Source organism: Oncorhynchus mykiss, chromosome 8 (assembly GCF_013265735.2).
Source record: "Oncorhynchus mykiss isolate Arlee chromosome 8, USDA_OmykA_1.1, whole genome shotgun sequence".
NCBI classification, from domain to species: domain Eukaryota; kingdom Metazoa; phylum Chordata; class Actinopteri; order Salmoniformes; family Salmonidae; genus Oncorhynchus; species Oncorhynchus mykiss.
Window position 1 is genome coordinate 76981271 of NC_048572.1, and position 16338 is coordinate 76997608.

A 16338-nucleotide genomic window follows, 5' to 3' on the forward strand; every position below is an offset into this window, starting at 1 on the left:
CACACACACCAAGAACAAGGGGGCAGTGACATCACCAGTCTGGAATGACCATGGTGACATGACAAACCCATAGATAGATTAAACAACATTGTATCTGTCCCATCATGGTGTCTGTAAGAGCACGGGCAGAGCCATTGAGACCGTCTCCATTTTGAAGTAGTACATTTTCTTCTACTACTTTTATGAGTTGGCAAACAAACAGAAATGAGGCATACTGTCACCTAGAGTGTGTTGTTTGAACAGGAAAAAAGCCAAGGTTGGAGATTTACTGCCACCTAGACTGTGTTGTTTGAACAGGAAAAAAGCCAAGGTTGGAGATTTACTGCCACCTGGAGTTATGGAATGTTTCCTCACTAGTTTAATTCATTGGCTGATCCCTCCTGGATGGAATTATGTGATCCTTCCTTAACCCATAGGAGGTTCCACCCAGTTGACTGGTGAAAGTCCTCAATTGTGCTGCCCATACTAACATAGGCTTTTGAGCACTATCCATCTATATGGACCAATCCATGAATGACTGTGATGACATGATCAACAGGGGACAGACCAGGTGACATCACTATCAGGGACAAAAACAGTGACCAAATCAGCAATAACCACCAGAATCCGATGTTTTGATTATTATATTAGATCTTTTTTATTTACTGTTCAGACAGACTATACGCTCTCAACCCACTGACATCATGATGAGGTAAAACAAGTTAAATATACAGTACCCACATTTACAAAAACTACATGAAGAAAACTGAGAAAGATGACTGATTTTCAAGAACTTGAGGACAGTTTTCAGAACACTGGTGTAACAAAGCTAGAGGTTTTGTTTCTCTATAATCATTTATGTAAAGATCTTGGTATTTGTAACATTATACTATGTGTTTTACATCTGCTCAAAGTAAGGGACATGATAATCGAAATAAGACTTAACATCTCTTGTAACTTTGTTCAATCTACATTTAGAGTAACCTTACATGTAACAGAGAAATCAAGAGTCTCTTATCTCTAAATCATCTCTCTTCTATGTGATTTCACAGAGGGCTGATGGTTCTGTGTGATGTCATAGAGGGCTAAGTGTTCAGTAAGATGTCTTAGTGGGCAAAAAATTCCATGTGATGTCATAGACTGACTGTTCCATATTATGTCACAGAGGCCCAATGAAGCCATTTGATGTCATAGCAATGAATGTTGCTTGATCTTACAGAGGCTGAGGGTTCTGTATGATGTCATAGAGAGTAACAACTGCATGGTGGGCAACCTCAGGTCCTGCGGGGCTCTAGCCTATAGGAGAGTGTTGTCAGGGTCCGTTGTTTGTCAATCACACACAGCTTCCTGACATAACCCCTCACCTCAGCATGGTTCTTATTGGGCTGACACACCTCAGGGTCTGCGAGAGAGAGAGAAAGTGCGAGAGAGAGAGAGAGAGAGAGGGGGAGAGGGGGAGAGAGATACACACAGACCCAGTTATTATTTTGGCTCTGAATGCCACTACAATGGATTTGAAGGGAAACAGACTTTCAGCTTTAATTTGAGGGTATTTACATCCAAATAGGGTGAACATTTTAGGAATTACAGCACTTTTTATATGTGGTCCCCCCTTTTTAAGTAATTGGACAACTGGCTGCTCAGCTGTTCCATGGCCAGGTGTGTGTTATTCCCTCATTAGTTCATTTACAAGTAAGCAGATAAAAGGTCAAGAGTTGAAGTGTGGCATTTGCATTGGGAATCTGTTGCTGTTAACCCTCAATATGAAGTCCAAAGAGCTGTCACTACCAGTGAAGCAAGCCATTATCAGGCTGACAAATAAAACCTATCAGAGAGATAGCAAAAACATTAGGTGTGGCCAAATCAACTATTTGGGACATTCTTAAAAGAGAAAGAACTCACTGGTGAGCTCAGGGACACCAAAAGGCCTGGAAGACCACGGAAAACAACTGCGGTGAAAAGACAGAAGAATTCTTTCCCTGGTGAAGAAAAACCCCTTCACAACAGTTGGCCAGATGAAGAACACCCTCTAGGAGGTAGGCGTATCTGTGTCAAAGTCAATAATCAAGAGAAAATAGTAAATACAGAGGGTTTATCACAAGATGTAAATCATTGGTAAACCTGAAAAACAGGAAGACCAGATTAGAGTTTGCCAGACATCTAAAAATGTCTATACTGTTCTGGAACAACATCCCGTGGACAGATCAGTGGTGGAAAAAGTACCCAGCTGTTATACTAGAGTAAAAGTAAAGACACCTTAATAGAAAATGACTCAAGTCAACGTCAGAGTAAAATTCTACTTGAGTATAAGTCTAAAAGGTTCTTGGTTTAAAATATACTTAAGTATGAAAAGTAAAAATAATAAAACATTATTATTAAGCAAACCAGAAGGCACCATTTTGTTTCTTATTTATGGATAGCCCAGGACATTTTCAAACAAAGCATGTATTTAGTGAGACCACCAGATCAGAGGCAGTAGGGATGACCAGGGATGTTCTCTGTTTAGTGAGACCACCAGATCAGAGGCAGTAGGGATGACCAGGGATGTTCTCTTGATTAGTGCGTGCATTTGACTATTTTCCTGTCCTGCTAAACATTCAAAATATAAGGAGTACTTTTTGCTGTCATGGAAAATGTATGGAGTAAAAAGTACAATATTTTCTTAAGGAATGTAGTGAAATATAAATAGTAAAGTACAGTTACCCCAAAAAAACTACTTAAGTATTACTTTAAGGTATTTTTACTTAAGTACTGGGACAGATGAGACAAAGATCAACTTGTACCAGAATGATGAGAAGAGTATGGAAAAGGGAAGGAACTGCTCATGATTCCAAGCATACCACCTCTTCTGTGAAGCATGGTGGAGGTGGTGTTATGGTGTGGGCTTGTATGGCTGCCAATGGAACTGGTTCCCTTGTATTTATTGATGATGTGACTGCTGACAAGCAGCAGGATGAATTCTGAAGTGTTTAGGGTTATATTATCTGCTCAGATTCAGCCAAATGCTTCAAAACTCCTTGGACGCGCTTCATAGTGCAGAGGGACAATGACCAGAAGCGTACAGCAAAAGCAACCCAATACTTTTTAAGGAAAAGTAGTGGAATATTCTGCAATGGACAAGTCAATCACCTGACCTGAATCTAATTGAGAATGCATTTCACTTGCTGAAGACAAAACGCTCCAAGAACAAACAGGACCTGAAGACAGCTGCAGTAAAGGCCTGGCAGAGCGTCACCGGGGAAGAAACCCAGCATCTGGTGATGTCTATGGGTTCCAGACTACAGGCAGTCATTGACTGCAAAGGATTTGCACTATCAAAATAAAGTGGCGCACTCCACGTATAAACTCCCAGCAATTTAATGGGTATTTACCAACGTTTGGGCATCACTGTGTCTTCCTGAGGGTCATGAATACTTGAACCAGGTTATGTAGACACAGTGCAATTAGTGTAATCAATGACATTACCCTGAGGAAGACACAGTGATGCTGAAACGTTGGTAAATACCATTAAATTGCTGGGAGTTTATACATGGAGTGTCCGACTTTATTTTGATAGTTTATTCACCGTTAGTCAGCACCTCCACACAAACTATTTATTTCTGGGTGTTCGCCAGCTCATGTTTTTTAATCTGCAAATGATTTGCAACCAAGTATTAAAACTCACAATTTAACTTATGATTATGTCCCAACTACTTTTGAGCCCCTAAAAATTGGGGGGGGACCACATATAAAAAGTGCTGTAATTCCTACACCGTTCACCCAACTTGGACAAAAATACCCTCAAATTAAAGCTGAAAAATGGTTTCCTTTCAAATCCATTGTAGTGGCTTACAGAGCCAAAATGATAACTTTGTCAATGTCCAAAAATGTATGGACCTGACTGTATGCAGTGTTATGGATTCAGCTGAAAGGACCACTGGGCAAAATCTGAGACTTACTGAACGGCTGACTCCTGCATTGTCTCACCGCCCGGATGGTGTTTGCGATCACCCGCTGGAAAACCCAACAACAAGCAGTGTCACATATCATACAGAAGTTGTATTAATGTTCTATGAAGGTTGTGGATACTACAACATACATATAGGTGACATGAACAGTTTATGAGCATCTTACACCTGTGTATACTCACCATCTTCTCAAAGTTGACCATGTTGTCTATGAATGTCTTGTTGCCCTCGTGACTAAAAGTCATGTCTGGGAACAGAATCAAAAAAGCAGTTTTAAAACAGAAGACACACTAAACTATCTCATCTTAGTTTGAAAACAGCCACCCTAGTCATAGACTGCTCTCTCTGCTACTGCATGGCAAGTGGTACCGGAGCACCAGCTCTAGGTCCAAGAGGCTTCTAAACAGCTTCTACCCCCAAGCCATAAGACTCCTGAACATCTGATCAAATGGCTATTCAGACTATTTGCATTCAGTTGTGACCTGTTGTATTCAGCATTTCACTGTAAGGTTGTGACATGTTGTATTCAGCATTTCACTGGAAGATTGTTGTATTGGCACATGTGACTAATACAATTTGATTTGAAAACGTTTCCTGTTGCATACCTACTGAATGCGACCGAGCTTGGGCTTACCTTTGAGGAGGAGGGGCATGAAGGGGATGATTGGCGGCTCTATTTTGGTGACGGTCAGCCGGTATGCCCGGTGGTTCCTGGACGGGTCCTTGGAATACACACACACACACACACACACACACACACATCACTGTTCAAAAGGTCAACAACCATATTGTTAATTTAGGAGTCTTTGAAGAGCAACTCACCATCATGCTCTCAAACTCAGCATAGAACTTCTTGAACTTGCTAGGGAGTTTCTGCCAACAGAAAGAGAGAGGTTCAGGGGCTTCCGTTTTTGATGGATTAACAGAAAAACTGCAGTTTAGTTTAACAGTATAGTAGTTGTCACCTCCCAGGTTTGGGTGAGTCGGCTGACTGCAGGGTTGCTCATACCCATGATGATGGCAAAGAACGAGTTCAGGTTTTTAAATTCCCGACAGCTGGAGAAAGCAACACCGCCAATACAATGAGATTGTGAAAAAGCATTTCAGTGCCATCAATAATCTATACGCATGAGTATCTACAGAACGAGTGGGTGTTTTATTGTTTGTGTGCACAAGACTCACTGAGCAGCGATTTTGATGAACTTCTTGAGCAGCTGAACCCGTTTGCTAAGCTGACCACACAGACACACCTCCGTCACCACCCACAGCTGCACCTGGTTGAACCTGACCACGACATCACACATTACGGTCATAACATACTGTACCATGTTCCATCAACCTGAACAACGTCATAGAAGTTATTTAGAAATGATTCATGTTGGATTATAATCAGACCTGCGTAGAAACAGGTCCAGGTTGGCAGTGGTTCTCCTGAAGCTCTGACGACCAAACGTGTGGTACAACAACTCATGCTACAACAGGGAAGACAAAGAAAACCTACAGGTGTAGGATCTTAATTTGATCACTGTCAGAATTTCCCTGTGCAGTAGGACATTCAAATTGTTGTGTATTCAAGGTTTAAAAAGGCTTCTAAAGTTAGCAATTTCCACTGATTTATCCTAAATAAAAATGGATCAACCCCTACAAAAATGTCCATTAATTACCACACACATAATAATTAACATTTCCTGTTGCTGCAGGATTATTTTCCTGCTGTGAGAAACTGGTCAAATTAAGACAGAACATAATGTATGTACTATAGGATTCAGGTGTAGTGAAAGAAATAGACAGCGTGTTTATCTCATATTAGCCAGGGTGTGAGTGTGTGTGTGTGTGTGTGTATACCTCGTGAACACAGCTGAAGAGTTCCCAGTCGTACAGGGTCATCTGATAGGCCAGGTCTTTAGAACTCATCAGCTCAAAACTGGACATGGACCCAGCTGAGGGCCCCTCCTGGTCTGGGAGAGGGGTCTAACAAACACACACTCACAACGGGTTAATGTCTACACATCTCTATGATTACATGAACACAATCTAACTAGCCACAATAATTGTATTACTATAATAGATTGTTTAAAACGATTTCCCTAATAATCCTGTTACCATGGACACATCTGAAAACATGCAGAAAATCACCAATCAAAATAATTGTTCTACCACAGCGCTATTTTTGCCTATTTGATTCTAAGTTTGGAAACATAGTTTGCATAGGAAAACAATTTCTAAGATGCATACGAGCTCAGTTGACCCGCTCAAAATCAGGGAGGCTTGTGCTACCGGTGCTGGCACATGCGCAGACACACTCGTTTACATGTCCTAATCATTTAAAAAGATTAGTCAGAAAACCTGGCATTTTAATCAGCGTATGGTTTCTGAACTTTAAATGTTATTAATCATTAGTTGTAATAGAGGCCTGAGGGGTGTCATAGCCGAGGGGCTACACCAGAACTTAATGGTTATGCTTGGAATGAACTGAGTGTAGGGAAAGATCACGTGGCAGGCATTGATAAGTGGAGAGATCCATGGATTAGTGATGAAGGGGGTGGAGGTCAGGTCACGCTAAGGGAGAAAGAAAAATGTATGGCCCATAACACTTAGTTTCCTGCATAGCAATAAAGATACAATGTTTGTTCAGAAGTGTAGGAGGAGATTCAGCATAGGAGAAAGGGTTAAATATCAATGCTTAGGTTTAGAGGGGCTACACCAGAAGTTCATGGTTATCTGTAGGAGGAAGGTATATAGGAGAAAGGGTTAAATATCAGTGCTTAGGTTTAGAAGGGCTACACCAGAAGTTCATGGTTATCTGTAGGAGGAAGGTATATAGGAGAAAGGGTTAAATATCAGTGATTAGGTTTAGAAGGGCTACACCAGAAGTGAATGGTTATCTGTAGGAGGAAGGTATATAGGAGAAAGGGTTAAATATCAGTGGTTAGGTTTAGAAGGGCTACACCAGAAGTGAATGGTTATCTGTAGGAGGAAGGTATATAGGAGAAAGGGTTAAATATCAGTGCTTGTGTGAACATGTCTTTGTCCAATGCAGCTGTATCGATCCTCTGGGAAGGATAAACGTGCGTTGGTGCGAAAAGTGCAAATCAATCCCAAACTACAGCAAAGGACCTTGTGAAGATGCTGGAGGAAACACATACAAAAGTATCTCTATCCACAGTAAAACAAGTCCTATATCGACATAACCTGAAAGGCCACTCAGCAAGGAAGAAGCCACTGCTCCAAAAAAGGTTTGCAACTGCACATTGGGACAAAAATGGTACTTTTGGGGAATTGTCCTCTAGTCTGATGAAACAAAAATAGAACTGTTTGGCCATAATGACCATCGTTATGTTTGGAGGAAAAAGGGGGGGGGCTTGCAAGCCGAAGAACACCATCCCAACCGTGAAGCACAGGGGTGGCAGCATCATGTTGTGGGGGTGCTGGTGCACTTCACAAAATAGATGGCATCATGAGGGAGGAAAAATGATGTGTATATATCAAAGCAACATCAAGACATCAGTCAGGAAGTTAAAGCTTGGTCACAAATGGGTCTTCCAAATGGACATTGACCCCAAGCATACTTCCAAAGTTGTGGCAAAATGGCTTAAGAACAACAAAGTCAAGGTATTGGACTGGCCATCACAAAGCCCTGACCTTAAATCTATAAATAATGTGTGTGCAGAACTGAAAAAGCACGTGTGAGCAAGGAGGCCTACAAACCAAGACTCGGTTACACAAGCTCTGTCAGGAGGAATGGGCCAAAATTTGCCCAACTTATTGTGGGAAGCTTGTGGAAGGCTACCCGAAACATTTGACCCAAGTTAAACAATTTAAAAAGCAATACTACCAAATACTAATTGAGTGTATGTAAACTTCTGACCCACTGGGAATGTGATGAAAGAAATAAAAGCTGAAATAAATCATTCTCTGCTATTATTCTGACATTTCACATTCTTAAAATAAAGTGGTGATCCTAACTGACCTAAAACAGGGAATTATTTCTATGATTAAATGTCAGGAATTGTGAAAAACTGAGTTTAAATGAATTTGGCTAAAGTGTATGTAAACTTTGACTTCAACTGTAGATCTAACAGACCTTACAAGATTAAGATAAACTGAGTGTTTACATGACTATTGCCATACTCTTCCTACTGAAATAATCTGTTTAATATGGAATGTGTAAACATACTCACTGATCTGTCTCAAAGGCCACTCTATTGACCCATTTCTATTCCTTATTCTCTCTCACCAGAGCATTGAGCTGGTCCCGGGGACAGGCGAACATACGCCCATTGATGCTCAGAGAGGAGAATACTGACACATCATTGGGCTTCAGCATCTGCTTCTCTGTGACAGGAGAACACACACAGAGGAAAATAAAATGACAGCAATAAATACTATGTAAATGAAGTGAGATGTGATTGGCTCCTCACCGCCTGCGGAGCTGAGGTGGACCAATAGCAGGTCGTCGTTTGAGGCAAGTTTGTCGGCCACAGCGCTGGTCACCTCACTCCCTGTGGCTGCTACGGCAACCCGGATGGTGGTGTAGGTGTGGTCACTGCAGTACACCTTCAACAGGACTACACACACACACACACGCTTTTAAGAGGCTTGTGATTAAAGAACAAGTGTAGGAAAATAAAATAATTTAACGTCACAAACTGACTGTCGTCACAGTTCCTGATGGGTTGTGTCTTCACTAGTTTCTCATCTCCGTTGCTGAACTGTGTAAGGACCTTCTGCTGAGACAGACCACACAACATCAGAGGTGATCAACAACACACACCTTGACAGACACATTCACCATGCCACACTCGCCTTTTTCACTTTGGCCTCTTCTGAACTGAAGAATAGAAACAAGAGAACAAGTGAATGTTAATAATGCATGTCTTTATAATGCTTTGAGGATTATGGGGTTAAGGTCACCGTGGAGGTTAGAGGTCAGTTTTACATACTGTAGTTTGACAACCTTCTCCAAGTCAGGTACAAAGTCTTTCAGAGCTCTGAGGATCCGTGAGTCATTGGACACACTCCCATACAGCTCCTACAGAGAGAAACACACAGACTCAGACAACTCCTCGGGTGTGTGTGTGTGAGTGTGTGTGTGTGTGTGTACCTCCAGGAATATGAGTGCTGCTGGCTCCTCCTGTAAGTGATGTGTGTGTACTGCAGCCCAGCGCAGGGCCAGATTGAGGACTCGTCTCTTACAGGTCACAGCGTACTCCAACCTCTCCTGCTCCGAGCCCGGGGGAGCCACCGCATGGTAGGTACACACGGGGTTAAAGATATAACACACAACTATAACATAACTGTCACCTATGTGTAACATACTGAACTTCAAGAAGAGAAACTGAAGGGAGAGAAAGAAGGATAGGGAGAAAACAAGAGGGCAGAGTGGGAAAGAGAAAAAGGATATTGTGCCATAAGTAGCTGGCAGAACTGGCTGTTAGGCATGAAGACACAGTGCATGAGGACAAAGTCATCTACCATAGGATCTGAGAGGAGGGAAGGGGGAGAGAAAAAGGATATTGTGCCATGAGTAGCTGGCAGAACTGGCTGTTAGGCATGAAAACACAGTGCATTAGGACAAAGTCATCTACCGCAGGATCTGAGAGGGAGAAAATTAGTGGAAGAAAGAGAATAATATTAGAAAACAGATATTCGTACATATCTACCGACCCATCATCCGATCCCATACAGTAGCAGGGCCCAGTTGTATAAAACATGTTAGGTGTATGAAACATGTATAGCAGAAAGAGTCTCTGGTTACCATGGAGAAGACCTGATTCACAGAATGGATGTCTTATCAAAGAGATCACATTTCTTTTGACATCTCAAAATAGAAGTTCTACATTCAAGACTGGAGAAATAAATAGATTCATAATATAATAAAACACTTTTCTTTGAGTTACTTTTTTCTCACCTCGTTTCTATTACTTTCTAGTACTTCAAGCTAGCTTACAGAGCAGGTAGCTTAGAGTAGGTAGCTTACAGATCAGGTAGCTTACAGAGCAGGTAGCTTAGAGTAGGTAGCTTACAGAGCAGGTAGCTTACAGAGCAGGTAGCTTAGAGTAGGTAGCTTACAGAGCAGGTAGCTTACAGAGCAGGTAGCTTAGAGTAGGTAGCTTACAGAGCAGGTAGCTTACAGGGCAGGTAGCTTCGAGTAGGTAGCTTACAGAGCAGGTAGCTTACAGGGCAGGTAGCTTCGAGTAGGTAGCTTACAGAGCAGGTAGCTTAGAGTAGGTAGCTTACAGAGCAGGTAGCTTACAGAGCAGGTAGCTTACAGAGCAGGTAGCTTACAGAGCAGGTAGCTTACATAGTAGGTAGCTTACAGAGTAGATAGCTTACAGAGCAGGTAGCTTACAGAGCAGGTAGCTTCGAGTAGGTAGCTTACAGAGCAGGTAGCTTAGAGTAGGTAGCTTACAGAGCAGGTAGCTTCGAGTAGGGAGCTTACAGAGCAGGTAGCTTACAGAGCAGGTAGCTTACAGAGCAGGTAGCTTGCTAGCCAGCTGGCTTTGTAGACATTGATTGTGCGTCTTTCATTGTTTAGCTAAGTAGCTAGCTGCTTGCTGTTTTCCTTTTGAAACCAGGGGAGAGGAAAGCAACATTCAGACACAAATTATGTTTTCATTGGCATCCATACTGAATTAAGCACTTAAGGGACCTCATAGGCACCGTTAACTTTTTCACTTAATTTAAGGGGGAAATTAGCCCCAAAATGTTTTGTGCAACTGACTTAAAGTAAAGGAAACTAAGGGAAAAGATAAGGGGAAAATTGACTTAGGATGTTTTATGCAACCAGGCCCAGGCCCTCAACCCTAGGGACTCACAATGTATCTCTACCAGGTTGTGTGTGTGTGCGCGCACCTGGGTCAGAGTGGTGTGTATCCATCCTCATAGTCTCCAGGAAGTGGTCAAGGATCTTCTCAGGGGTTCCAGACAACACAGTGTACCTGATATTTCCCAGACTGGAGGCTCTGGGACTCTTCTCCAAGACCAGAACAGCCTGCTCATGTTCCTTCAAACGCACTGTATTTGCCTCCACGTCCTAAAGTCAAGTAAATACCAGGACATTACATTAAAGTAAGGTAAGGTAAAGTACATTTCATTAAAGTAAATTACAGTATGGTACAGTATTGCACAGTGTAGTAACAGAACAGTACAGTATACAACTCTACCCTGAGTATCCGGTTGAAGTCTTCTTTGTCCACTCGGAGAAAGTGACAGTTGTCTTCTCTGAGGACGATGGAGGCAGCTCGAGGAGAGTCAGTCACCAACGCCAGCTTCCCAAAGTCATCCCCCTCGTGCAGGGTACACACCACACCCTGAAGAGGAACACACACGCGTCAAAACACACGGATTAGACAGCTGGAGAAATGCTAGCATGAATGAAGATTGTGACTAATCACGTGTGAGTGTGTTGTGTTTATTCTGAGAACCTTGAGCTAGTCATTCACTGTGATGAGCGAAGCCAGAGTTCCCCAAACTGTAGCACTAGTTCCCCTAGGGAATACAAGCCAGCTGTTGTATGTAGATGCATTCTTTTGGTCATAATATTTTTAGTTAGCGTCATCTTGTGCTACTTTCAAATCCACTGTAGGCCCATATACACATCATGTATAAACACACGTCATACCTTGCCGTAGATGACAACATTGACAGAGCCCTTCTGGATGATGTACCAGGATGTTCCCTCTTCTCCCTGGTTAAACACTGGAAGGAGAGAGAGCACACCTTAATGTGTGTTCCTAAAACACACACACTGTACAGCATGGTGAGATAGGGACTTACACACGGTTCCTGCTTTGGCGTGAGACTCGAAGATGAGAACACTCGCCAGCTCCCTCTTCACCTGTAAGCAAGATGGTAACAGCCAAACAAACATTAAAACAACACCTGAAAAACCTCTGAACAGTTCATCAATGTCTGTAAGCACACAAGCCAGCTAGATCTGCTAGACTAGCGGTCCCTAATTCCATTCAGTCATGGGCTGATTGTTACTTGAGCGGATGGTTGGGGGGCTGGAACATAGTTATAAATTGTACACTGAAAATTGACCATAAGAATCCCAAAAATATGTAGTATTTGACTAAAACTGAATAATTTGAAACTGTGATTACATTGGGATATGATCACATACAGGTATGCTTCTCTATTTATGCATGGGAATAACTGGGAATAGATTTCCTCAAAATCACTTTGAGCTCATTTCCTGGTGATTCTACAGTATTTTCTGTCCAAGATCGTATATGAACTCAGCAACCACAAAAAAAACGTCCCTTTTTCATGACCCTGTCTTTCCAGACCTGACTGCCCTCGACCAGCACAAAAACATCCTGTGGCGGACTGCGCTAACATCGAATAGTCCCCGCGATATGCAACTGTTCAGGGAAGTCAGGAACCAATACACACAGTCAGTCAGGAAAGCTAAAGCCAACTCCTTCAGGCAGAAGTTTGCATCCTGTAGCTCCAACTCCAAAAAGTTCTGGGACACTGTGAAGTCCATGGAGAACAAGAGCACCTCCTCCCAGCTGCCCACTGCACTGAGACTAGGTAACACGGTCACCACCGATAAATCCATGATTATCGAAAACTTCAACAAGCATTTCTCAACGGCTGGCCATGCCTTCCGCCTGGCTACTCCAACCTCGGACAACAGCTCCCCCCCCCCCGCAGCTACTCGCCCAAGCCTCTCCAGGTTCTCCTTTACCCAAATCCAGATAGCAGATGTCCTGAAAGAGCTGCAAAACCTGGACCCGTACAAATCAGCTGGGCTGGACAATCTGGACCCTCTATTCCTGAAACTATCCGCCGCCATTGTCGCAACCCCTATTACCAGCCTGTTCAACCTCTCTTTCATATCGTCTGAGATCCCCAAGGATTGGAAAGCTGCCGCAGTCATCCCCCTCTTCAAAGGGGGCGACACCCTGGACCCAAACTGTTACAGACCTATATCCATCCTGCCCTGCCTATCTAAGGTTTTCGAAAGCCTAGTCAACAAACAGGTCACTGACCATCTTGAATCCCACCGTACCTTCTCCGCTGTGCAATCTGGTTTCCGAGCCGGTCACGGGTGTACCTCAGCCACGCTCAAGGTACTAAACGATATCATAACCGCCATCGATAAAAGACAGTACTGTGCAGCCGTCTTCATAGACCTTGCCAAGGCTTTCGACTCTGTCAATCACCGTATTCTTATCGGCAGACTCAGTAGCCTCGGTTTTTCGGATGACTGCCTTGCCTGGTTCACCAATTACTTTGCAGACAGAGTTCAGTGTGTCAAATCGGAGGGCATGCTGTCCGGTCCTCTGGCAGTCTCTATGGGGGTGCCACAGGGTTCAATTCTCGGGCCGACTCTTTTCTCTGTATATATCAATGATGTTTCTCATGCTGCGGGCGATTCCCTGATCCACCTCTACGCAGACGACACCATTCTATATACTTCCGGCCCGTCCTTGGACACTGTGCTATCTAACCTCCAAACGAGCTTCAATGCCATACAGCACTCCTTCCGTGGCCTCCAACTGCTCTTAAACGCTAGTAAAACCAAATGCATGCTTTTCAACCGTTCGCTGCCTGCACCCGCACGCCTGACCAGCATCACCACCCTGGATGGTTCCGACCTTGAATATGTGGACATCTATAAGTACCTAGGTGTCTGGCTAGACTCTAAACTCTCCTTCCAGACCCATATCAAACATCTCCAATCGAAAATCAAATCAAGAGTCGGCTTTCTATTCCGCAACAAAGCCTCCTTCACTCACGCCGCCAAACTTACCCTAGTAAAACTGACTATCCTACCGATCCTCGACTTCGGCGACGTCATCTACAAAATTGCTTCCAACACTCTACTCAGCAAACTGGATGCAGTTTATCACAGTGCCATCCGTTTTGTCACTAAAGCACCTTATACCACCCACCACTGCGACTTGTATGCTCTAGTCGGCTGGCCCTCGCTACATATTCGTCGCCAGACCCACTGGCTCCAGGTCATCTACAAGTCCATGCTAGGTAAAGCTCCGCCTTATCTCAGTTCACTGGTTACGATGGCAACACCCATCCGTAGCACGCGCTCCAGCAGGTGTATCTCACTGATCATCCCTAAAGCCAACACCTCATTTGGCCGCCTTTCGTTCCAGTTCTCTGCTGCCTGTGACTGGAACGAATTGCAAAAATCGCTGAAGTTGGAGACTTTTATCTCCCTCACCAACTTCAAACATCTGCTATCTGAGCAGCTAACCGATCGCTGCAGCTGTACATAGTCTATTGGTAAATAGCCCACCCATTTTCACCTACCTCACCCCCATACTGTTTTTATTTATTTATTTTTATTTTTCTGCTCTTTTGCACACCAATATCTCTACCTGTACATAACCATCTGATCATTTATCACTCCAGTGTTAATCTGCATAATTGTAATTATTTGCCTACCTCATGCCTTTTGCACACAATGTATATATAGACTCCCCTTTTTTTCTACTGTGTTATTGACTTGTTAATTGTTTACTCCATGTGTAACTCTGTGTTGTCTGTTCACACTGCTATGCCTTATCTTGGCCAGGTCGCAGTTGCAAATGAGAACTTGTTCTCAACTAGCCTACCTGGTTAAATAAAGGTGAAATAAAAAAATAAAAAAAAAAAAGATAATTCATAAAAATCCAAATAACACAGATCTTCATTGTAAAGGGTTTAATCACTGTTTACCATGCTTTTTCAATGACCCATATGTAGATATTCCATTTATTTTTTAGATCAGCCGTTTCCAGCTACAATAGTCAGTCATTTACAACATTAACAATGTCTACACTGTATTTCTGATCAATTTGATGTTATTTTAAAATGGACAACAAAAAAAGTGCTTTTTCTTTCAAAAACAAGGACATTTCTAAGTGACCCCAAACTTTTGAACGAAACTGTGTGTGTGTGTGTGTGATATATATGAGTGCCTTTGGAAAGTATTCAGACCCGTTTACTTTTTCCAAATGTTACTTAAAAATATCCCATAACAACAAAGCAAAAAGGTGTTTTTTGAATTTTTTGCACATTTATTAAAAACAATAGAAAACAGAAATACCTTATTCAGACCCTTTGCTATGAGACTCGAAATTGAGCTCAGGCATCCTGTTTCCATGGATCATCCTTTAGATGTTTCTAAAACTTGATTCCAACTGTGGTAAATTTAATTGATTGGACATGATTGGGAAAGACACACACCTGTCTATATAAAATGTCCCACTGGTAACAGTGCATGTCAAAGCAAAAACCAAGCCATGAGGTCGAAGGAATTTTCCGTAGAGCTCCGAGACAGGATTGTGTCGAGGTACAGGTCTGGGGAAGGCTACAAAAACATTTCTGCAGCATTGAAGGTCCCAAAGAACACAATGGCTTCCATCATTCTTAAAATGGAAGAAGTTTGGAACCACCAAGACTCTTCCTAGAGCTGGCCGCCAGGCCAAACTGAGCAATTGGAGGAGAAGGGCCTTGGTCAGGGAGGTGACCAAGAACCCAATGGTCACTGACAGAGCTCTACAGTTCCTCTGTGGTGATGGGAGAACCTTCCAGAAGGACAACCATCTCTGCAGCACTCCACCAATCAGGCCTTTATGGTAGAGTAGCCAGACGGAAGCCCCTCAATAAAAAGGCACATGACAGCCCACTTGGAGTTTGCCAAAAGGCACCTAAAGACTCTCAGACCATGAGAAACAAGATTATATGGTCTGATGAAACCAAGATTGAACTCTTTGGCCTGAATACCAAGCGTCACATCTGTTGGCAACCTGGCACCATCCCTACGGTGAAGCATGGTGGTGGCAGCATCATGCTGCGGGAATGTTTTTCAGCGGCAAGGACTGGGAAACTAGTCAAGATTGAGGCAAAGATGAATGGAGCAAAGTACAGAGAGATCCTTGATGAAAACCTGCTCCAAAGCACTCAGGACCCCAGACTGGGTCGAAGGTTCACCTTCCAACAGGACAATGACCCTAAGTACACAGCCAAGACAATGCAGGTGTGGCTTCGAGACAAGTCTCTGAATGTCGTTGAGTGGACCAGCCAGAGTCCGGACTTTAAACCGATCTAACATCCCTGGAGAGACCTGAAAATAGCTGTGAAGCAATGCTCCCCCTCCAACATGGAAGAGATTGAGAGGATCTGCCAAGCTTGTAGTGTCATACCCAAGAAGACTCAAGGCTGTAATCACTGCCAAAGGTGCTTCAACAAAGTACTGAGTAAAGTTTTTATTTTATTTTTAATATTATCAACAAAAATCTCAAACCTGTTTTTGATTTGTCATTATGGGATATTGTGTTTAGAATGTTGAGGGGAAAAAAGCAATTTTATAAATTTAATAATTAGGCTGTAACCTAAGAAAATGTTGAAAAAAAATCAAGGGTTCTGAATACTTTCCGAAGGCACTGTACCAGTC

The 16338-nt window shown here is 42.9% G+C and overlaps 1 protein-coding gene across 7 annotated transcripts in view; it reads right to left on the reverse strand.

Annotated features, from left to right (window-relative positions):
- Window positions 1-594: 594 nt before the first annotated feature.
- The window catches only part of LOC110530658 (rap guanine nucleotide exchange factor 4), a 38074-nt gene continuing 22330 nt past the window's right edge, over window positions 595-16338 (reverse strand). For 5 of the 7 annotated variants that reach the window (XM_021613880.2, XM_021613879.2, XM_021613878.2 and 2 more), the window contains 20 exons: window positions 11706-11766; window positions 11551-11627; window positions 11093-11239; window positions 10782-10962; window positions 9444-9522; window positions 9031-9181; window positions 8870-8958; window positions 8733-8757; window positions 8581-8653; window positions 8348-8494; window positions 8164-8261; window positions 5772-5897; window positions 5322-5398; window positions 5109-5210; window positions 4892-4982; window positions 4749-4799; window positions 4561-4648; window positions 4109-4173; window positions 3918-3972; window positions 595-1381 (listed from right to left, as the gene is read on the reverse strand). In XM_021613880.2, the coding sequence (XP_021469555.2) occupies window positions 1254-1381; window positions 3918-3972; window positions 4109-4173; window positions 4561-4648; window positions 4749-4799; window positions 4892-4982; window positions 5109-5210; window positions 5322-5398; window positions 5772-5897; window positions 8164-8261; window positions 8348-8494; window positions 8581-8653; window positions 8733-8757; window positions 8870-8958; window positions 9031-9181; window positions 9444-9522; window positions 10782-10962; window positions 11093-11239; window positions 11551-11627; window positions 11706-11766 (1911 nt within the window). In that variant the 3' untranslated portion in view covers window positions 595-1253. Of the gene's footprint in view, window positions 1382-1881; window positions 2026-3917; window positions 3973-4108; window positions 4174-4560; window positions 4649-4748; window positions 4800-4891; window positions 4983-5108; window positions 5211-5321; window positions 5399-5771; window positions 5898-8163; window positions 8262-8347; window positions 8495-8580; window positions 8654-8732; window positions 8758-8869; window positions 8959-9030; window positions 9182-9330; window positions 9410-9443; window positions 9523-10781; window positions 10963-11092; window positions 11240-11550; window positions 11628-11705; window positions 11767-16338 lie in introns of all 7 variants that reach the window. The other 2 variants (XR_005052957.1, XM_021613882.2) reach the window with 2 other exon arrangements.